This window comes from Brassica napus, chromosome A1 (assembly GCF_020379485.1).
Source record: "Brassica napus cultivar Da-Ae chromosome A1, Da-Ae, whole genome shotgun sequence".
Taxonomy (NCBI): Eukaryota; Viridiplantae; Streptophyta; class Magnoliopsida; order Brassicales; family Brassicaceae; genus Brassica; species Brassica napus.
This window is the reverse complement of record NC_063434.1, coordinates 30,680,325-30,704,236: the sequence shown is the minus strand read 5'-3', so window position 1 is coordinate 30,704,236 and position 23,912 is coordinate 30,680,325. Positions and strand designations below refer to the sequence as shown.

The 23,912-nt window shown below is 29.0% G+C and overlaps 3 protein-coding genes, 1 long non-coding RNA gene and 2 pseudogenes across 4 annotated transcripts; 4 read left to right on the top strand and 2 right to left on the bottom strand.

The window, feature by feature from the left end:
- The first annotated feature begins 2,320 nt into the window (after window positions 1–2,320).
- LOC125606954 lies at window positions 2,321–4,886 on the top strand (annotated as a pseudogene).
- A 57-nt stretch (window positions 4,887–4,943) lies between these two features.
- Window positions 4,944–5,632, bottom strand: LOC106433412. Its single transcript, XM_013874239.3, has one exon. It carries the CDS (start codon window positions 5,546–5,548, stop codon window positions 5,075–5,077), a length of 474 nt encoding a protein of 157 aa, XP_013729693.2. The 5' UTR covers window positions 5,549–5,632; the 3' UTR covers window positions 4,944–5,074.
- A 290-nt stretch (window positions 5,633–5,922) lies between these two features.
- LOC125606953 lies at window positions 5,923–6,564 on the top strand. Its single transcript, XM_048776179.1, has one exon. The coding sequence runs from the start codon at window positions 6,016–6,018 to the stop codon at window positions 6,400–6,402; it is 387 nt and encodes a 128-aa protein (XP_048632136.1). The 5' UTR covers window positions 5,923–6,015; the 3' UTR covers window positions 6,403–6,564.
- Window positions 6,565–9,093: 2,529 nt separating this feature from the next.
- LOC125606952 (splicing regulatory glutamine/lysine-rich protein 1-like) lies at window positions 9,094–10,020 on the top strand. The gene has a single exon (XM_048776172.1). It carries the CDS (start codon window positions 9,190–9,192, stop codon window positions 9,775–9,777), a length of 588 nt encoding a protein of 195 aa, XP_048632129.1. The 5' UTR covers window positions 9,094–9,189; the 3' UTR covers window positions 9,778–10,020.
- Window positions 10,021–11,478: 1,458 nt separating this feature from the next.
- Window positions 11,479–13,588, bottom strand: LOC106433420 (annotated as a pseudogene).
- A 1,626-nt stretch (window positions 13,589–15,214) lies between these two features.
- LOC125606950 lies at window positions 15,215–16,105 on the top strand. The gene is made up of 3 exons (XR_007338195.1): window positions 15,215–15,675; window positions 15,836–15,958; window positions 16,039–16,105. It is a non-coding gene; the product is annotated as an uncharacterized LOC125606950 (long non-coding RNA).
- The last annotated feature ends 7,807 nt before the right edge of the window (window positions 16,106–23,912 follow it).

Genomic DNA, 23,912 nt, shown 5'->3' with positions numbered 1-23,912 from the left:
TTCCAATTGTAGAAGACGAAAAGAATAGTTTAGCTTCAGTACATGAAATCGCAGTAATTCCAACATTTAACAAATAAATAACTTATATAGTTGTTGTGTATTGTTTACACTTTAATGTCATTGAACTCTTCCGTACATTCAAGCACTTATATTGATTTTTCATAAGTTATACATCCTATCTAATGAACTGGTAGCACAAAAAAACATCCTATCTTCATTTTTGACATAATGGTACATGTCTTCTATCCCTTAGACTATATTTGATAAGTGATTTTGCTACGTGTCATCTCTACAATTATTTTTACAAAAAATAATAATGACATAGCTAAAAAGATTGATGACATGGCTTATAGTTAATATGACATGGACAATCACATTTATTACTGATATATATTTTTGGTAAACTTTATAAAATATGATAATAACTAATACATTACATTTAATGTTGATTTATATTTTTGGTAAACTTCTTAAAATATGATAATAACTCATAAATCATCATTAAAATAAATATATTGAAATATGCATTATAAATTTTGAAATATTATTTAATTGTATTTTTATAATTATACAATTTTTATTACTAATATTTTCAAAATTTTCTACATTTTTTTTAAAAATAAATAAATTGTTAATCGTAATTTCATTAGTTTCTTTTAGATATCTACAAATTTTATAATTATTGTTTAGTTATAATTTTTAAATAACTATACAATTTTATATGATTTCTTAGTAATTTTATACAAGTTGATTTAATACATTTAACCAAAATAAATAGATAAAAAATTATCTAAGATTCGAATTTTAAATATTTTACATATATATTATTAAATGCACTTTAAATCATTTTTTCTTAATTTTATTATTAAATAATCAACTTTATATTAATATTAGTTAAAAAGAATACAATATATAATATTAATACATTTTATTTTAAATTAATTTAACTTTTAAAAAATTTATTACTGCACATTGTGCAGGAAAACACCTAGTAAGCACTTATATTGATTTTTCATAAGGCGTGTTGACCATTAATTAACCAATATTATTATATACAGAGAATCTCAAGCTGGCCTTAAGCTTAAAAAGTCTTTATGTCATTGTTTAATGTCAATGTCTAAATCGACACCATTGACCTTTATAGGTCAGTAGAAAATCTATTAGCAAGTTGATGATCAATAACTTATTGAATACTTCGCAATGAAGGCTGGCAGACTTGCGAAACCTTCATCGCTATAGTTTATTAAAAATAAATATTATTTGCATATTTGATAATGCATGTTTAATCACACAATACACGAACATACCTACTAATACATGTTTCTAAAAATGTTGAAAGTTCGTGAAGACATGCTAGTTGACCCTTCCATTCACTGATTCACTCATTGTCTAGCAAAAGTCAACTACTATTATTGAACCATTGAATTTTCTCTTTCTTTTTCTTTTTATTTGTTGAATCGACTATTCCGATTTTTTCGCTGTCATTTGTTTTCCTTTTTCCCATTTTTATATGGCATGTCACTGCAATTCCGCCTCGCCTGGTTGTTTCCATTCGTATAATTTTTGTCTTTTGTAGGAGAGGTTATGTGATCATAAGAGGCGTAAATATTTTTGTGATATTCTAAAGTAATTCGTATCGATGACCGAGGACTTTTTCTAGTCTAGATAAGACTAGTATGTTTATTTATATTCTTGTAATCTAGTATACGATAACGTGGCAAAATATAAAACTACATACGAAATCATTAGTTTTTTTCCATGAAATGTTATTAAGCGATTGTTGAGTTTTCTTGGACATTGTGAGAAAACTAAAATTAAAACTTTTTTTTTGCTTCTAATTCCTAAATGGGTTTGGTGTTTGATTATGGGAAGCTACTAAATATGTTATCAAATTTTAGTTATCAAAGACAAGATGACTATATCCATATGTTAACTTATCAATATGTTATATCCTTTTGGTAAAGAAAGAAACCACATAGATACACGATAGTTTACTTAGACCAAAACAAGAAACATAATAAGATGCTAGCTAACTAAAATGAAACACTTACACTCACGTATCCATATGAAATTCACCCTTTCAAAAGAATATGAAATCCACCCTTAATGTGTAAAGCTAAATTGCTAATATGGCCATTCATATACATGGGAGCACACGCATGTATTTAGAGAGAGAGAATGTTCCAATTGAAAAAATAATTATAGTAGACTAGGTATTGTATTATTATCATCAACGAGGCCAAGAATTTATATTTTGGTTAGATTAATAGGGATATTTTAAAACAAATGACTCGGATGTGAAAGCATATAAATCCGGAGATCGAAAAGGTCGTCCTTAACTCATGGTTGAAATCATTATAAAATGAACAAGTTGAAGTGTTGACGATATGAGTCTTCCTCGAAGAAAGTACACATCGATCTATTCTGAAGGCTATATATATAGTAAGAGGTTGTGAAGAAAGAGGACAAACAAACAAACAAAAGAAGAAGAAGAATTTTTTATTTTTTTCAGACAAGAAGAAGAGGACGAATTGAAGATCTTCTTATATTTCTGATTTCTAAATGGAGGTTCTTAAGAAACTACCTACTTCAGATTCTATTGTAAAAGATGAAGTTGCAGGATCTGATGGAGGCATCCAAGAAAGTAGAAAGGTAATAACGAAACCTCAGATGTTATATCTATATATACGTTAGTTTAAGTGGGAAACCTCCTTATAATCATTTTATGCGTCTGATTTACTTCAGCTTACATGATTAGCATGTGTTTTGATCTAGGAGATTTCATCATATATATATGGACGTGAAAGTGCGGAAAAGGTTTCTACCAAATCGATTAAATTAGTTTCAGTTTTGTTACACGATGAAGTTAAATATTAGTCCGTTACTTTAATGTCATACATATTTATTCATTGCTTGCATATCTGAATTCATCCATGATTATAGCTCAATATATAGAGAAAATACAATAAATTATTTTTCTTAATAAATATTGTTTTAATATAGAGAAGATAATGATTTATTAATAATATTAAAACATGTATGATGATATTTCAGGTGAGTCATGAACTTGAATCTGCAAATGTTGAGATGCGTGAAATGAAGGAGGAGAATGAGAAACTTAAAGTAATGCTAGAACATATTGAGAGTGATTACAAGTCTCTTAGACTCAGATATTTGAACAAAGTTCAGCAAAAATCTTCAGCCAAACCAGTTCCGGATAACAAGAATGATCATCTCAACGCAGAGTTTTTAAGTTCTTCTGATCAAGAACGTGAATTTGTTTCGCTTTCTCTTGGGAGAAGAAGCTCAAATTCTCCATCTAATAGCATTGCCAATAAAGAAGAGAAGACAAAATTAATATGCTTAGGAGCCAAGGAAGAAGAGGAATTTTTTTGGTAAAATGTTAAAAAGGAAGAAGAGGAATTGACAAATGCGGGTTTGACTTTAGGACCAGCCGTTGGATTAGCAAAGGAAAATCGTGCCATTTCAAGCCTAGAATATAGCTCATCAGAAGAAGCTCCAGCCATGAATAAAGTCACCGGGAAGAGAAGTTCTCCTAGTGGCGGCGCTGATGATAATAGTCAGCAAAATCTTGCCAAAAGAGCTAGAGTTTGTGTTAGAGCAAGATGTGACACTCTCACGGTGAGTTTTTTTTTATATATATATTCATATAATCTATCATGCTGATTATTTCAAAAAATTTGTCATCTTATATATATATTGATGAAATAATATCGTATGTTTGTGTTATAAGATGAATGATGGTTGTCAGTGGAGAAAATACGGACAAAAGGTTGCGAAAGGAAACCCTTGTCCAAGAGCATATTACCGCTGCACGGTTGCACCTGGTTGTCCTGTTCGAAGACAGGTATCTATCTATATCTACCGAGACATATACTATAAACCATACATTATATATAGTTTCCGGTGTCTAATTTTTTGTAACATTTTTATTCTTAATTAGGTACAAAGATGCGTGGATGACATGTCAATTCTAATCACAACTTATGAAGGAACACACAACCACCCTCTTCCACTCACAGCCACCGCCATGGCTTCCACCACCGCAGCTGCCGCCTCCATGCTCCTCTCTGGTTCCTCCACATCAGGGTTAGACACCGAGATGATCAAGAACGGTATGAACTTCAAACTTTATGACAACAATTCAAGATTCATAAACAAACCAACCGTTCTCTCGCCATTACACCCTACAGTCACTCTAGATCTCACTATTCCTATGCCAAAACCATCTTCATCACCATATTCTTTGAACTTCAACACATTTTCTTCACTCCAAAGGTTCCCTTCCACAAGCCTTAATTTCTCTGCTTCTTCTTCTTCCTCCGATTCAACTTCAACCATCAACATTCCCACGATATGGGGTAGTGGATACGCTTCTTGCAGTCCTGTTACAGATAATAAGGTACACATCGGACGGCCATCATTTCTAAATATTGGAAAAAACCTACCGCAAAACCCTTCTTTGACCGAAACCCTAACGAAGGCTCTTGCTTCTGACCCAAGTTTCCACTCAGTGATAGCACAAGCCATATCAACTATGGTCGGATCAGGGAATGGAGATCAGCAATCCGCTCGTACCTTAAATAGCTTGCCGATTACTAAACAACAGGCTGCTGCAGATTCTAACAACAAAAATAAAGGATGTGAAGGGTATTTCAGCAGCTTATTGATGTCAAATATGGCGAATCCAGGAATGTTATCAACGTTAAACCTACCGTCGTCAGAACTTCCATTCACTTTGTTCACGACTTCTTCTTCTTCGTCTAAGCCAAGTTTTTCGAACGAGGAAAAAAAGAGGTTGTAACTTTATAGTATTTTCAGTGTGTAATGCAAACGTCGTAAGAGTTAATTATTTTTTGATGATATATTTTGTGTGGCCCATTTGTTTGACCATGACGACAACGGATGATAAAATTAGTTCGCCAAAACGTCTTACTTTCAGTATTGCCGACCAAACACAACTTGGATACGCTTACAGAAAAAACAGTGTAATAAACTACTAATTAGGAAATATTGTTACGCACCAAACCATTGATAATATCATAAATTTACACTAAGTTTTCTTCAACAGCTTAATAATGCGTTTAATCGTAGACATAAACTCTTTCTCCTTCTCTGGAACCACAGAATGATATGCATTCTCCTTCCATGATCTGTAGAAAAATGATTCTTTCTCAACAAATATGGTAGCTTTGTTTGCGTTGCACGTTCCGTTCCTCAGAGTATCCGACATTTCGTTAAGTAGCGATTCAGATTTCATTAAAGAACTCAACTCCTCTTTCATATCATCTTTTGATTCCTTCTTCAATGTTTTCAACTCTCCCAGCAATTTCTTTGCATTCTCAATCTCTTTTGTAAGTTTGTCGTTTATGAGTTCTTTTTCTTCTTCTCCTTTTAATGTTGTCAATGTTTCGGGGTTTACATCGCGGAGTTTCACTAGCTTTACGTCTCTCGCTGCAGCCTCTTCGATGTTGCATCCCAATGCGATGACTAGGGTCACAATAAGTATGATAGATTTCTTTGCCATATTGTATTGTTTCAAATTGGTTTAAGGCAAATCTTATTTGGTCATATATATGAGAGGACTGAAACTTCTGTGGGTGGTTGCCTTTACACGAAAAATGTTGTCTAAAAGTAGAAGGTAATGTTTGATCAAAAAAAGAAGAAGTAGAAGGTAATGCTTGATATTTTGATGTTCGATACTTCTATTAGTAAATGCTATAAATATAAAAAGTTGACGAAATGATTTTAGTAAAAAAGAAATATGAGAATTTTGTGGATAACCAAATAAAGATGAGTCTCCGGGTGAATACAATACGTTGACCTTCAGTTTAAGGTTATATGTACATACTATTATTAGTCACGGGTAATAGTATAAAGTAACCTAAAAATCAAAGACAAGAACTCACATCTCTTCTCGCCTCTTTTCCTTTAACAAATTATTTGGAATCTGATTTCAAACTGATTGTTAAGGGAAAATTGAGCTCTATAGTCATGGCAAAGATCTCCTTATTGCTTTTGGTCGTTGTCCTTTTCTCCTCTCTCCAGGCTTATGAAGCTCACCGCATTGGAAATTTCGATAAAGGACTTGAAAAAGACTTGCACAATGCCGAGGCCATGATCGAGGAAGGCTTGAAGGCCAAGAAAACGAGCACTCAAGGTTTGAAATATGAGGTGACAACGTTGAGCAAATCTGAACAGACGCTGAAACAACTTGGAAATGATTACAAAAAGGATACGGATGAAGCGCCTTACGGAAAGAAACTCAAAAAATTCAGCAGGCTGGTAAAAGTCAAGGAGGTACTTGGGAAAAAAAAGAAAGCTGCATCCGTAATCCAAAAGATCTTGAAGGATTTTGGGCTAAACGGAGGGAGGGAATGACAAAAGATAATAATTAGGGTTTGATTACTATTCAAAGAAGGTTTGAACTTGTTCATTGAGTTTAGCTTTACAAGTGAGAGGAGATATAATAATTTCCCCCATAGTATACTAGTTGCATCATAATGTAATTAACATGATTAAATGAAATATTACTACTTATGATATCAGAATATGTTTCTATGCGAAATTTCAATACTTATGTCAGTTTTCTTTTAGGTTAAAACTTACGCAAGATTGTGGATACGAAGTTTGAGATATATATTTATAAAATATTATCGATGAACCACATCAATTTACAAAAATAACTTCTACTACTTAATCAACCAATTTTTCGCAAGTTAAGTTCAGTGAAAATTGTGTTTTTTTTTTAATTTTTTTTAATTTCTACTACCTAACTATGGGGGTGATTGGTTGGGCCGTAGGAAGTGACTTTAGCTTTAACTTTCATCTACAACCTTAAATACTACCAATCATACTTTATTTTGGTTTTTAAAGATACAACCAAAAAATTAAAGCTACAACAAAAACACACAAAAAATAGTTGTAAACATCTTATTTTCTAAAACCTCATTTTTTTGGCTGTAGAAAATTTTAAAGCTAAAGTAAATTTTCTACAGTTACAACCCAACCAATCATCCCCATAATTGTGTGTTTTTAAATTTTTGCATTTGTCATAAGTAAAGTCAGTAATTTATTCAAATTTTATTTTTATATATACTGATTTATATCTTCAGAAATACTCATGATAAAAAATTAGATGAAAGGATCCATTTATTTCAATAATCACTGCAAACAATATTTTAGAAAGTAGATGGTTAGAGTTTTTGATATCACACAATTTATTAAAATCTAAGTTTAGCAATTCATAAGTGATGAATTTTTTATATTTGTGTTTATATATTTGATTTGATCGCTGATGGGATTATTATATAAGGACCAATAAACTATAAATTAAACACTCCATTTTATTAAACTGCTAATATTAAATGAAATTGTTTAATTATATGTTTATAGTTGTTGTAGTTAACAACAAACACTTTGTATTTGTAATTATTTTGAAATTTTTAATTATCTTAAACATTTAAAAATTGAATTAATATATAAATTACTATTATTTTTTAACTATCAAATTTTAAGTTGTAGTTAACATGGTGAATGAGATTTCATATATTCTTATAAAGCATTGACAAATATTTACGGTGGAGTTTTGAAAATTTCTAAATTTTACAAACAGTTACAATACCATTGTTAAGGTCATATATATACATTTAATGTCGAAGATTTTAAGTTGAAAAATGAATCAGTCAATATAGATAATTTTATCACTCATCACGTGATAAGACAATGTAACAAATAAAATTTCGAAGGATCTTATTACTTGTGAAGTGATCGAGTCTAATAAATATTCACATTCAAAGATCATAAGCTTGACATTACATCTCCATGTGTATTCAGTGACGATACTTGGAAGGAAAAAAGCACTTAAATATCATTTTAATTTATAGAGTGTTATGCTAAAACATGTTTTTTAGAAAAAGTTAATTTGTGGAATTGCGTAACTTTACATAAGATACAAATAATGGAAAAAAAGAGAAAAAATGTGTGTGATTTACTAAAAAGAATATATTACTAAACAAGACCTCTTAAAGTAAACATATAATCATGTTTTCGACAATCACAAATTATTAAATAGTTAAATTTAAATGTGATTCAAAAATATTAAATTACCTTATTAAAGTATTAAACGATTCAAAAATATTAAGTTGTAATTTAAAAACTCATGAATGCCCAACTTATCATTATAATTTACCTTATTAAATTATTAAACAATTAAATTTAAATGTGATTCAAAAATATTAAGTTGTATTTAAAATTTCTAAATACCTTACCTAAATAATATAAGAGGTATAATTTAATTGGTCTTGATGAAATTGTATTTTAGTTATAATCTAAAAAATATAATATATATATATTGGAGCCAGTCAACGATTCCTTGATATTGTTTGGCTGATCCCTGAGCAGATCAAGAAAGAGTAATTAAGAAGATCATACGCATATACTTTTATGGCTGCATAATCTAAGCAATATCTAAACTAGAAAATTAAAAGAATTTAAACATTAAATATGTTTGAACAAGAAAAATAACATAGCAATTTAATACAAACATTATATGAGGAGTGTATATCGTTGTTATTAATTCTTTTATTTTTCCAGATTAAGTTTGGTTTAGATCTTTGGTCTGAGTATTTTGTCTAAACCTAGGTACAAGGTTGTTAATAACTCACATATGCACCATGATTATTAAATTATAAATACTAATCAGAATTTATGTGGGAAAACAATTTTTTTATTCCTAAATTAAGTTTCATAAAAATATATGCTAAAGGTCATAAAACTCTAGTAAAAACGTTTCTCATTTTTTATATATTTCACAAAATTATAACACCAAACAAAATTCGTGCAACGCGCACAGACCCATATCTAGTATATTATATATAGAAGAGATAAGAATATTCTTTTGAATTTCCATAATTGAAGGTTCGAAATTTGAAGTTTTTGAGTAAGATGATGACTACCAAAAACATTTGCGAAATAAATGGATGACCGGAGAAGTCAACACAATTCGTTGACCATCAAAACAAGGTTACTATTTTTACGCATAGATAAAACTGCAAATGATTTAAGAAATGAACACACGAACTCAATCCTCTTATTTAATATCTCCCTTTTAACAAATTAAAGTTCGATCTGTTTCAAATTAAGTTGAGGGAAAAGTAATAATAAAACATGGCAAAGATCTCCATTGTGCTTCTCGTTGTCGCTCTTATTGTCTTTCTACATGTCTCTGAGGCTCAACGTTCAACAGATAAAGACGAACAAAAAGATAAAGAAGAAAAAGTAACTGAAAACGACAAAGACAAAGAAAGAAATAAAGACGAAAAAGTACTTGAAAATGACAAAGACAAAGTCAAAGACAAAGACAAGGAAAGAGATAAAGACGAAAAAGTTCTTGAAAACGACAAAGACAAAGACAATGACAAAGAAAAAGACAAAGAAAAAGAAAAAGAAAGAGATAAAGAGGAGAAAGTAATTGAAAAGGACCTGGATGAAGCCAAGGACTTGATCGCAGAGGACTTGAAAGAAAAGAAAGCCAACCTTAAGAGCTTGGAAACCCAGGTGAATGAGTTAACCAAATCTGAGACGGTGTTGGATGAGCTCGGAGAAGCTCACAAAAAGGGTAAGAGTCTAAAACCTTATGAGAAAAAGCTTAAGAAATTCAACAGAAGGATTAAGCGGACACCAAAGAAAAAGAGATATGGATCCATAATCCAGAGCATTTTGAAGGATTTGGGATTAAACAGAGGGAGATATTGAAACATGAACTAGGGTTTCATGAACGTTATAAGGAGGTTTCATATTGGCCCCATGAAGTTTGGCTTTACGAATGAGAGGAACTAATAATTTGCCCATTGTATATATTTATTTAATTGCACATAAATTTAATATTAAATCAACTGTAACACTATTAAATGAAAGTATTGCTAGTAATATTGTAATATATTTTTGCGCTAATGTTTTGTTAATTTGTTATCAACCCAATATTGTAATAGTTGCAGAATATTTTTTTTGCTTTTAACACAAAACTAGTTTATGAGATGATTCATCCATCAACATATATAACCACGTGCACTCCATATCCATCGAATACTTGAGAAGCCGGGTATTCCACATGCCAATATGGTATATCTAGATTCCAACAACTACACAGTTCATACATGTATGTACAAATATATTAACACATATGATATAATGTTATAACTTTATAAAATTAACAATAAGGGTCCTAATCTGGTAAGAAAGATATATATATATATATATATATATATATATCAACATTTTCAACTGGTTATTAAGAAACATAGCACTTACATATATACATATATAGCTAATCGCTCAACTAGCAACACTTGCTGAATGGCTACCAGGAAGAATATCGGAGATATTCATCAATGACAGAAGAATATGCATTTCGTGTTATATATTACACTAAAATTACAATATAGTACATTCACTTATAGGCAGAGGTGATTAGATTACGTTATGTGCTTAAACCTGAATATTTGGCACATCTATTAAAGCAGGTATCAAGTATGTATGTAGACAGTAGACTGTATGTGACGCATGGTATTCGTCCATAACGAATTAGATGCATGTGTGTTTTCAGTAATATTTTGGCATATATTGTACTGGCTTGGCATGGAAGGCAACACTTTCTTTTTTGCAACGTTCCTCACAATTTCTCCTTCCGATGCAGCAGACCCATGGCAATTAGGATCTCAAGACGCAGATACACCTATAATGCAAGGAATAATAGACTTACATCACAATATCTTTTTCTTCCTCATTCTGATTTTGGTTTTCGTATTATGGATCTTGATTCGTGTTTTGTGGCATTTCCATTTTATTATAATAAAATTTGACGAGGTCATGGTTTCTAGTCCCACCCAACTGGTTAGAGGGAGAATTTTGATCGGATAAAAGAAAGTAAATTTTCTATATACCACACACAAAAATACACATTTAGACTATTTTTGGAAAGTGTTTCAAAAAAAGAGACTAGTTTTGGAAAATGTTGGAAATGAAAGAAACGTAATTTATAAATCTTGGTAAGGTTGGGATCAGAGTCATAGAAGGTTAGACTGTACATTAGCGTGTGTTCATATTAACTTTTTGCTAAATGGCAATGCTATGCTTCTCTTTTTGTCCAATTTTTCAGTCACTAGCAAAGAAGTATAAGATGATCTTACGATTAGCTTGTAAACTCATGATCCATATATATATATAACTTGCTCATAAAAGTAAAGATTAAATTTATTCGATTAAACAACAATTTTTCCCACTATACACCAATGCTCTACAAATCCAAAGAAACCAAATAAATCACAATTTAAATTTAAAAGAGTAATAATATATAATTTCAAAAAGTCAAATGCAAATAAGAGATGAAGTGTCTCATCTCATGATGCTGACGATGGTGGTGATGATAATGCCATGATGGTGGTGATCCATTCGAGCTATAAAATCATTAATCAATTGAATTGGCGGTGGTTGATGTGGTTTGGATCAGACCATGCCCAGTAACCATCCGTCGTAGTTTCCTCAATGCCATTAAACATGTTACAAAGGCTCTCTTCTTGAACCATTTCATGATTCTGACGATGATGTGTAGATGCCCGAATCGATGAAGGGAAAAGGTCTTTGATCGTGCTCACATGTGTTGTAGTGGTCTCTCTGGGTATCTCTAGATTTATGTCTGAGCTATTCTCAATGCTTCCATTATTGCTCCATGAAGCTTCTGCTTCTCTCTTTATTATGCTTCCTTCATTACAATCATTGTTCTTTAATGACATTACCTTTAACCATCATACACATATCAAATGTTAAGTTTTAGAAATTCAAACACTATTTGTGACATGAAGACCGAATACGTTTTTTTGGATTCATGAGTCATGGTTACATTTCTAAATGACATTTAAATAATATCTATTTCAATATTTTTTGAAGTAACAACAAAATATTTGGAAAATTGACTACAAATATACTTAAAATAACCGTTCTTGTATCAGAATTTTCAATTTCAGTAAGCCTATAGAATTTAGAAATTTCCACAAGTTATATTTAGAGATGTAGTAACTATCGCATTTTAGCAGAATCATTTGAAAACCCAAAAATAGTATTGTTAAATATATTGTATTTTTCTCTTATGGTTGGCGCGTTCTCCACATGCAATGGCTTGATAGTCGTATATGGGAATGCACTAATTAAATGTAGAGTATTTGTACTTTCTACACACAACTTCCCCCTTATTTGCACTCCATACCCTATTTCCCTTCAATTTTTTTTCCCCCATCACTACCATTTTCTCCCAATTCAATGATATCCCATTCTTTTCAGTATTTGAGCTAATTTGCTCTTAAATGTATACACTGATCAAGAACAATTTACTTAAAAACAAAACACCCACTGTCTTTTGACAAACATCTCATAGTGTTGGATCATTAAAATCCTAAGAATAATTTATTGCATTTCATATTAGAGAATTTGTATTCCCTACACACAACATTTACTCTATTTGCACTTCATACTCTATTTCCCCCTAATTTGCTTCCCTCCATCATTACCATTTTTCCCACATTCTATGGTATCCCACTTCTTTTAGTATATTGAGCTAATTTGCTCTTCGTATTAAATGAGACTAATCCTACTATAATATAAACGCATATATAAACTTGATAAATTCATGACCCAATCCAAGTAAAAAATGAGGTATTATTTTTATATCCTAAAACCCAAAATATATGCTGAAATACTGAATCCAAAACGATTTTTAAAGACTTTCTTAACAAATTTTCATTCTAATTTTTTTCAAACAAAAAAAAATAATTATAATTTATGAGATTCATTTTACTTTATTAATACGGTAAAGTAAAACTAAATGACCCAACCAAAAATTAAGCCAAAAGTTCGATTAATTTTTTCTAGAGACAGATATATATATATATATATATATATTATACCTCAGCAAGAAGTTTCTTGTTGTGGGCAAGAAGAGAATCATTGTCGGATTTAAGGGACTCAAACTGTTTCTTGAGTGAATCATAGTCTCTCTCGAGTTGTCTAGTCTTCCACCTAGCTCTCCTGTTTTGGAACCAGATCGCTATCTGCCTCGGTTGCATCCCCAATGCTTTAGCTCATTGTATCTTCCTCTCTGGCTCCAGCTTATTCCCTAGCTCAAAGCTCTTCTCTAATACCTTAACTTGCTCTAATTGTAGCCTCTTCTTCTTCTCCCCAAGCATCATATGTGCCCCATCGTCTGATAAATTCTCCTCATGATCAACTGATTGATGATGATCCTCTTGCACGTTCATTAACGACATAGATCTGTTCATCATGTAGTTTCCTCCAACAAGACAACAAATACGTTAAATACGACTATATTCTATATATGTAGGGACATATATATATAGATAGTAGTACCATTGAAGAGATGAGGAGGAGGACAAGAAGGGAGTTGATCATGGCTATTGTCTTCATGACGTTGTTGGAACATAAAAGCATGTTGAGGGAAGGCCATCTCCAAACTAAATCCTGCAGCTGCGTCTGCAGTTGGATCAAATAAATACATGTATATACAAACGAACTCCACCAAGAGGATTGATCACATATATGCTTTGTATTGGATCGTGAACTTATGTTATGATGATGAATGCTTTTGTTTTTTAAAGATTTAGAGATCAATAACAAAGGAGTTTGGAGTTCCTTGGGGATCTCATCATCAACCCCTCATATAAAGAGAAAGAGAAAGCAAGGGATGAAAGGATCATGTTAGGGGAGGTTTCTCGGACCCATCCTTTTTTTATCAATTAGCTTTAGGCTTATGTTATTCATATATATTAATCCATTTGTTACATGTAGTACTAATTTATTTGTTCAAATATTTCAAAAATTCTCTGCAATATACAGGGACTATAAAGGCTCCAAACCTCTTTGAACATCATTCATATGTTAGTGCATGATACAACTATTATTAAAACAATATTGTCAAATTTTTTAAAATTTTCTCAAAATCCATATGTTAACCCTTTCGAAAATATTAGGTTTTTGGTAAATACTTTATATATTGAAGCCTATAATCTTTAGTTTTGTTTTAAAATTTCTAACCACATTCTACATTTGTATTTATGTATTTTAAGCTCTTTTTCATGGTATATGAGAATCGTTATAATTTGTTTATCAATTAATTTAATAAAACTTCATAATACTCCCGAAATCGATGAAATAACTACTATAAAAAATTATTTTCTTGAAAAATGGAGACAACAAAGGCTCCAAACCTCGTTGAACATCATCATATGTTAATGCAGGATGCAACTATGCATTTAAACAATATTGTCATATTTTTTGAAATTTTCTGAAAATCCATGTGTTAACTCCTTCGAAAATATTGAGTTTTTGGTAAATACTTTATATATTGAAGCCTATAATCTTTAGTGTTGTTTTAAAATTTATAACCACATTATACATTTGTATTAATTTATTTTAAGCCCTTTTTCATGGTATATGAGAATCATTATAATTTGTTTATCAATTAATTTAGTAAAACTTTATAATACTCTTTAAATCGATGGAATAACCACTATGAAATAACTATTTTATTGAAAAACGGAGACAACAAAGGCTCCAAAACTCTTTGAACATCATCATATGTTAGTGCATGATGCAACTATGCATTAAAACAATATTGTCATATTTTTTGAAATTTTCTCAAAATCTATGTGTTAACCCTCTTCGAAAATATTGAGTTTTTGGTAAATACTTTATATACTAAAAACCTATAATCTTTAGTGTTGTTTTAAAATTTCTAACCACATTCTACATTTGTATTAATGTATTTTAAGCTCTTTTTCATGGTAAATGGGAATCGTTATAATTTTTTATCAATTAATTTAGAAAAACTTCATAATACTCCTTAAATCGATGAAATAACTACTATAAAATAACTATTTTCTTGAAAAATGGAGACAACAAAGGCTCCAAACCTCTTTGAACATCATCATATGTTAGTGCCGGATGCAAATATGCATTAAAACAATATTGTCATATTTTTTGAAATTCCTTCGAAAATATTGAGTTTTTGGTAAATCCCTTATATACTAAAGCACAAGTCACCTCACCACTAAAATTCTGACACATGGCATTGGTTAACAAAAATTAGTGGATTAAATTATTTTATTTCATTCCCTATTTTTCTGCAACTCTAACTACTTAAATTTCAATTCTTTCGGGATTTTCATCCCACGTTTCAATTTTCTTCTTCATTATCAAACTGTTTTTTTCTCTGTATAAACAGCAATCTCTGATGTCAAAAAATAAATATAGCAATCGGCTAAGTTATTCTCAAACTCCACCAGATTGGTCTTCCTTTTTCTTTATGTTCTCATAGGTTCACATATGGTGGCTCTGCAACTTTTTAGACGACCAAAATAGACAAGAACTTCTCAATCTTCTTATTGATATTCCTTTTTGTCTATATTCTCACGGTTTTTCTGCTTATCTTTTCTGAAATAATCTTTTTAGAAATGATTGAATTACTACTGTACTTTTCTATTGCTTCTAACATCTTTTTGTGACAGTTGTTACATTCTCACGATGATTTTTGAAATCCTTTAATTAACAGGAACGCCAGTTTCTCACCGTTTATCAGTAATGAAGGTGACAAATTATTTTTCTACTTCTTTTATCTATAAACTGATTTTCATATCTGCTTTGTGACTTATCTTTAGGAATTTTTTTTTTATCTATTTGCTACCAAAGCAGAAAACGTATTTGAAAGCAATTGACAAGAAATTGTTATTATGCTTGCTTCTTAAAGGATTTCAAGAATCATCGACAAAATTTGAAGCTAGAGAAGACATTGCTAACAAATAAGAAAATGTAAAGAAAGAATTCAGTAAGCATCTTGAATATTATTGAGCAATTTACGTCAAAACATGAGGTAATAATAAGCACTTTTATTCTATTATAAACATATTGTCGATTTTTACTAATCCATTCAGTTTTTCTCTATATTCATAGGAAATTGTATATGAGTGATGATTTTGATAATGTTTGGGAAAAAGAAGCAGATAAAAATTTCAAAACTTTTGGATTGGATGAAAATTAACAGCCACAACAAAAAATGGTAATGAGAAAAATATAGAGTACTTGGAAACACTAGAAAGTAAAAATATCTGATTTTAACCCCCTATATATAAATTATTGCAATTAATAATATAATTTAAAGAAGATAAAGTATATTCACGTTACAGAGGGTGAATGTTACAGAAAGTTAACATTTTATATAAATTGCTCTATATAAAAGAGACCACACATTTTTTAAATTTAAAATACAAATTTGATCCGTGCTTTAGCACGGGAGTAACACTAGTACTTTATATACTGAAAGCCTATAATCTTTATTGTTGTTTAAAAGTTTCTAACCAAATTCTATATTTGTATTAGTGTATTTTAAGCACTTTTTCATGGTATATGGGAATCGTTACAATTTGTTTTATCAATTAATTTAGTAAAACTTCATAATACTTCCTAAATCGATGGAATAACTATTTTCTTTAAAAATAGAGACAACAAAGGCTCCAAACCTCTTTGAACATCATCGTATGTTAGTACAGGATGCAAATATGCATGAAAACAATATTGTCATATTTTTTGAAGTTTTCTCAAAATCCATGTATTAACCCCCTTCAAAAATATTGAGTTTTTGGTAAATACTTTATATACTGAAAGCCTATAATCTTTAGTGTTGTTTAAAAGTTTCTAACCACATTCTACATTTGTATTAATGTATTTTAAGCACTTTTTCATGGTATATGAGAATCGTTACAATTTTTTTATCAATTAATTTAGTAAAACGTCATAATACATCCTAAATCGATGGAATAACCACTATAAAATAACTATTTTCTTGAAAATCGGAGAAAACAAAGACTCCAAAACTCTTTGAACATCATCATATGTCAGTGCATGATGCAACTATGCATTAAAACAATATTGCCATATTTTTTGAATTTTTTCTAAAAATCCATGTGTTAACTCCTTCAAAAATATTGAGTTTTTGGTAAATACTTTATATACTGAAATCCTATAATCTTTAGTGTTGTATTAAAATTTCTAACCACATTATACATTTGTATTAATGCATTTTAAGCTCTTTTTTATGGTATATGGTAATCGTTATAATTGTTTTATCAATTAATTTAGTAAAACTTCATAATACACCCTAAATCGATGAAATAACTATTTTCTTGAAAAACGGAGACAACAAAGGCTCCAAACTTCTTTGAACATCATCATATGTTAGTGCATGATGCAAATATGCATTAAAACAATATTGTCATATTTTTTGAAATTTTCTCAAAATCCATGTGTTAAAAACCCCTTCGAAAATATTGAGTTTTTGGTAAATACTTTATATACTGAAAGCCTATAATCTTTAGTGTTGTTTTAAAAATTTTAACCACATTCTACATTTGTATTAATGTATTTTAAGCTTTTTTCATGGTATATGGAATCATTATAATTTTTTTATCAATTAATTTAGTAAAACTTCATAATACTCCCTAAATCGATGAAATAACTATTTTCTTGAAAAACGGAGACAACAAAGGCTCCAAACCTCTTTAAAAATTATGATATGTTAGTGCAGGATGCAAATATGCATTAAAACAATATTGTCATATTTGTTTTTAATTTTCTCAAAATCCATGTGTTAACCCCTTCGAAAATATTGAGTTTTTGGTAAATACTTTATATACTGAAAGCCTATAATCTTTAGTGTTGTTTTAAAATTTCTAACCACATTCATCATTTGTATTAATGTACTTTAAGCTCTTTTTCATGGTATATGGGAATCGTTATAATTTTTTATCAATTAATTTAGAAAAACTTCATAATACTCCCTAAATCGATGAAATAACTACTATAAAATAACTATTTTCATGAAAAACGGAGACAACAAAGGCTCCAAACCTCTTTGAACATCCTCATATGTTAGTGCATGATGCAACTATGCATTAAAAAAATATTGTCATATTTTTTGAAATTTTCTCAAAATCCATATGTTAAGCCCTTCGAAAATATTGAGTTATTTCGTTAATACTTTATATACTGAAAGCCTATAATCTTTAGTATTGTTTTAAAATTTCTAACCACATTCTACATTTGTATTAATGTATTTTAAGCTCTTTCATGGTAAATGAGAATCATTATAATTTTTTTATCAATTAATTTAGTAAAACTTCATAATACTCCCTAAATCGATGAAATAACTATTTTCTTGAAAAACGGAGACAACAAAGGCTCCAAACCTCTTTAAACATCATCATATGTTAGTGCAGGATGCAAATATGCATTAAAACAATATTGTCATATTTGTTTTTAATTTTCTCAAAATCCATGTGTTCCCTTCGAAAATATTGAGTTTTTGGTAAATACTTTATATACTGAAAGTCAATAATATTTAGTGTTGTTTTAAAATTTCTAACCACATTCTACATTTGTATTAATGTATTTTAAGCTCTTTTTCATGGTATATGGGAATCGTTATAATTTGTATCAATTAATTTAGAAAAACTTCATAATACTCCCTAAATCGATGAAATAACTACTATAAAATAACTATTTTCTTGAAAAATGGAGACAACAAAGGCTCCAAACCTCTTTGAACATCATCATATGTTAGTGCCGGATGAAAATATGCATTAAAACAATATTGTCATATTTTTTGAAATTTTCTCAAAATCCATGTGTTAACCCCTTCGAAAATATTGAGTTTTTGGTAAATACTTTATATACTGAAAGCCTATAATCTTTAGTGTTGTTTAAAAGTTTCTAACCAAATTCTACATTTGTATTAATGTATTTTAAGCACTTTTTCATGGTATATGGGAATCGTTACAAATTGTTTATCAATTAATTTAGTAAAACTTCATAATACACCATAAATCGATGAAATAACTATTTTCTTGAAAAACGGAGACAACAAAGGCTCCAAACCTCTTTGAACATCATCATATGTTAGTGCAGGATGAAAATATGCATTAAAACAATATTGTCATATTTTTTGAAATTTTCTCAAAATCCATGTGTTAACAACCCCTTCGAAAATATTGAGTTTTTGGTAAATACTTTATATACTCAAAGCCTATAATCTTTAGTGTTATTTTAAAATTTCTAACCACATTCTACATTTGTATTAATGTATTTTAAGCTCTTTTTCATGGAATATGGGAATCAATATAATTTTTTTATCAATTAATTTAGTAAAACTTCATAATACTCCCTAAATCGTTGGAATTACCACAATAAAATAACTATTTTCTTGAAAAACGGAGACAACAAAGGCTCCAAAACTCTTTGAACATCATCATATGTTAGTGCATGATGCAACTATGCATTAAAACAATATTGTCATATTTTTTGAAATTTTCTCAAAATCAATGTGTTAACCCCCTTCGAAAATATTGAGTTTTTGGTAAATACTTTATATACTGAAAGCCTATAACCTTTAGTGTTGTTTTAAAATTTCTAACCACATTCTACATTTGTATTAATGTATTTTAAGATTATTTTCATGGTATATGGAATCATTATAATTTTTTTTTATCAATTAATTTAGTAAAACTTCATAATACTCCCTAAATCGATGAAATAACTATTTTCTTGAAAAACGGAGACAACAAAGGCTCCAAACCTCTTTAAACATCATCATATGTTAGTGAAGGATGCAAATATGCATTAAAACAATATTGTCATATTTGTTATTAATTTTCTCAAAATCCATGTGTTAACCCATTCGAAAATATTGAGTTTTTGGTAAATACTTTATATACTGAAAGCCTATAATCTTTAGTGTTGTTTTAAAATTTCTAACCACATTCATCATTTGTATTAATGTATTTTAAGCTCTTTTTCATGGTATATGGGAATCGTTATAATTTTTTATCAATTAATTTAAAAAAACTTCATAATACTCCTTAAATCGATGAAATAACTACTATAAAATAACTATTTTCTTGAAAAACGAAGACAACAAAGGCTCCAAACCTCTTTGAACATCCTCATATGTTAGAAAATGATGCAACTATGCATTAAATCAATATTGTTATATTTTTTGAAATTTTCTCAAAATCCATGTGTTAACCCCTTTGAAAATATTGAGTTTTTCGTAAATACTTTATATACTGAAAGCCTATAATCTTTAGTGTTGTTTAAAAGTTTCTAACCACATTCTACATTTGTATTAATGTATTTTAAGCACTTTTTCATGGTATATGAGAATCGTTACAATTTTTTTATCAATTAATTTAGTAAAACGTCATAATACTTCCTAAATCGATGGAATAACCACTATAAAATAACCATTTTCTTGAAAATCGGAGAAAACAAAGACTCCAAAACTCTTTGAACATCATCATATGTCAGTGCATGATGCAACTATGCATTAAAACAATATTGCCATATTTTTTGAAATTTTTCTAAAAATCCATGTGTTAACTCCTTCAAAAATATTGAGTTTTTGGTAAATACTTTATATACTGAAATCCTATAATCTTTAGTGTTGTATTAAAATTTCTAACCACATTATACATTTGTATTAATGCATTTTAAGCTCTTTTTTATGGTATATGGTAATCGTTATAATTGTTTTATCAATTAATTTAGTAAAACTTCATAATACACCCTAAATCGATGAAATAACTATTTTCTTGAAAAACGGAGACAACAAAGGCTCCAAACTTCTTTGAACATCATCATATGTTAGTGCAGGATGCAAATATGCATTAAAACAATATTGTCATATTTTTTGAAATTTTCTCAAAATCCATGTGTTAAAAACCTCTTCGAAAATATTGTGTTTTTGGTAAATACTTTATATACTGAAAGCCTATAATCTTTAGTGTTGTTTTAAAAACTTTAACCACATTCTACATTTGTATTAATGTATTTTAAGCTTTTTTCATGGTATATGGAATCATTATAATTTTTTTATCAATTAATTTAGTAAAACTTCATAATACTCCCTAAATCGATGAAATAACTATTTTCTTGAAAAACGGAGACAACAAAGGCTCCAAACCTCTTTCAAAATCATCATATGTTAGTGCAGGATGCAAATATGCATTAAAACAATATTGTCATATTTGTTTTTAATTTTCTCAAAATCCATGTGTTAACCTCTTCGAAAATATTGAGTTTTTGGTAAATACTTTATATACTGAAAGCCTATAATCTTTAGTGTTGTTTTAAAATTTCTAACCACATTCATCATTTGTATTAATGTACTTTAAGCTCTTTTTCATGGTATATGGGAATCGTTATAATTTTTTATCAATTAATTTAGAAAAACTTCATAATACTCCCTAAATCGATGAAATAACTACTATAAAAGAACTATTTTCATGAAAAACGGAGACAACAAAGGCTCCAAACCTCTTTGAACATCCTCATATGTTAGTGCATGATGCAACTATGCATTAAAAAATATTGTCATATTTTTTGAAATTTTCTCAAAATCCATATGTTAACCCCTTCGAAAATATTGAGTTTTTCGTTAATACTTTATATACTGAAAGCCTATAATCTTTAGTATTGTTTTAAAATTTCTAACCACATTCTACATTTGTATTAATGTATTTTAAGCTCTTTCATGGTAAATGAGAATCATTATAATTTTTGTATCAATTAATTTAGTAAAACTTCATAATACTCCCTAAATCGATGAAATAACTATTTTCTTGAAAAACGGAGACAACAAAGGCTCCAAACCTCTTTAAACATCATCATATGTTAGTGCATGATGCAAATATGCATTAAAACAATATTGTCATATTTGTTTTTAATTTTCTCAAAATCCATGTGTTCCCTTCGAAAATATTGTGTTTTTGGTAAATACTTTATATACTGAAAGTCAATAATATTTAGTGTTGTTTTAAAATTTCTAACCACATTCTACATTTGTATTAATGTATTTTAAGCTCTTTTTCATGGTATATGGGAATCGTTATAATTTGTATCAATTAATTTAGAAAAACTTCATAATACTCCCTAAATCGATGAAATAACTACTATAAAATAACTATTTTCTTGAAAAATGGAGACAACAAAGGCTCCAAACCTCTTTGAACATCATCATATGTTAGTGCCGGATGAAAATATGCATTAAAACAATATTGTCATATTTTTTGAAATTTTCTCAAAATCCATGTGTTAACCCCTTCGAAAATATTGAGTTTTTGGTAAATACTTTATATACTGAAAGCCTATAATCTTTAGTGTTGTTTAAAATTTCTAACCAAATTCTACATTTGTATTAATGTATTTTAAGCACTTTTTCATGGTATATGGGAATCGTTACAAATTGTTTATCAATTAATTTAGTAAAACTTCATAATACACCATAAATCGATGAAATAACTATTTTCTTGAAAACGGAGACAACAAAGGCTCCAAACCTCTTTGAACATCATCATATGTTAGTGCAGGATGAAAATATGCATTAAAACAATATTGTCATATTTTTGAAATTTTCTCAAAATCCATGTGTTAACCCCTTCGAAAATATTGAGTTTTTGGTAAATACTTTATATACTGAAAGCCTATAATCTTTAGTGTTATTTTAAAATTTCTAACCACATTCTACATTTGTATTAATGTATTTTAAGCTCTTTTTCATGGAATATGGGAATCAATATAATTTTTTTATCAATTAATTTAGTAAAACTTCATAATACTCCCTAAATCGTTGGAATAACCACAATAAAATAACTATTTTCTTGAAAAACGGAGACAACAAAGGCTCCAAAACTCTTTGAACATCATCATATGTTAGTGCATGATGCAACTATGCATTAAAACGATATTGTCATATTTTTTGAAATTTTCTCAAAATCAATGTGTTAACCCCCTTCGAAAATATTGAGTTTTTGGTAAATACTTTATATACTGAAAGCCTATAACCTTTAGTGTTGTTTTAAAATTTCTAACCACATTCTACATTTGTATTAATGTATTTTAAGATTATTTTCATGGTATATGGAATCATTATAATTTTTTTTTATCAATTAATTTAGTAAAACTTCATAATACTCCCTAAATCGATGAAATAACTATTTTCTTGAAAAACGGAGACAACAAAGGCTCCAAACCTCTTTAAACATCATCATATGTTAGTGAAGGATGCAAATATGCATTAAAACAATATTGTCATATTTGTTATTAATTTTCTCAAAATCCATGTGTTAACCCATTCGAAAATATTGATTTTTTGGTAAATACTTTATATACTAAAAGCCTATAATCTTTAGTGTTGTTTTAAAATTTCTAACCACATTCATCATTTGTATTAATGTATTTTAAGCTCTTTTTCATGGTATATGGGAATCGTTATAATTTTTTATCAATTAATTTAAAAAAACTTCATAATACTCCCTAAATCGATGAAATAACTACTATAAAATAACTATTTTCTTGAAAAACGAAGACAACAAAGGCTCCAAACCTCTTTGAACATCCTAATATGTTAGAGAATGATGCAACTATGCATTAAATCAATATTGTTATATTTTTTGAAATTTTCTCAAAATCCATGTGTTAACCCCTTTGAAAATATTGAGTTTTTCGTAAATACTTTATATACTGAAAGCCTATAATCTTTAGTATTGTTTTAAAATTTCTAACCACATTCTACATTTGTATTAATGATTTTAAGCTCTTTCATGGTAAATGAGAATCATTATAATTTTTTTATCAATTAATTTAGTAAAACTTCATAATACTCCCTAAATCGATGAAATAACTATTTTCTTGAAAAATGGAGACAACAAAGGCTCCAAACCTCTTTAAACATCATCATATGTTAGTGCAGGATGAAAATATGCATTAAAACAAAA

Excerpts from the sequence above, each read along its gene's own strand:
- LOC106433412 (XM_013874239.3), bottom strand. The coding sequence starts at position 5,548 with ATGGCAAAGAAATCTATCATACTTATTGTGACCCTAGTCATCGCATTG.
- LOC125606953 (XM_048776179.1), top strand. The coding sequence starts at position 6,016 with ATGGCAAAGATCTCCTTATTGCTTTTGGTCGTTGTCCTTTTCTCCTCT.
- LOC125606952 (XM_048776172.1), top strand. The coding sequence starts at position 9,190 with ATGGCAAAGATCTCCATTGTGCTTCTCGTTGTCGCTCTTATTGTCTTT.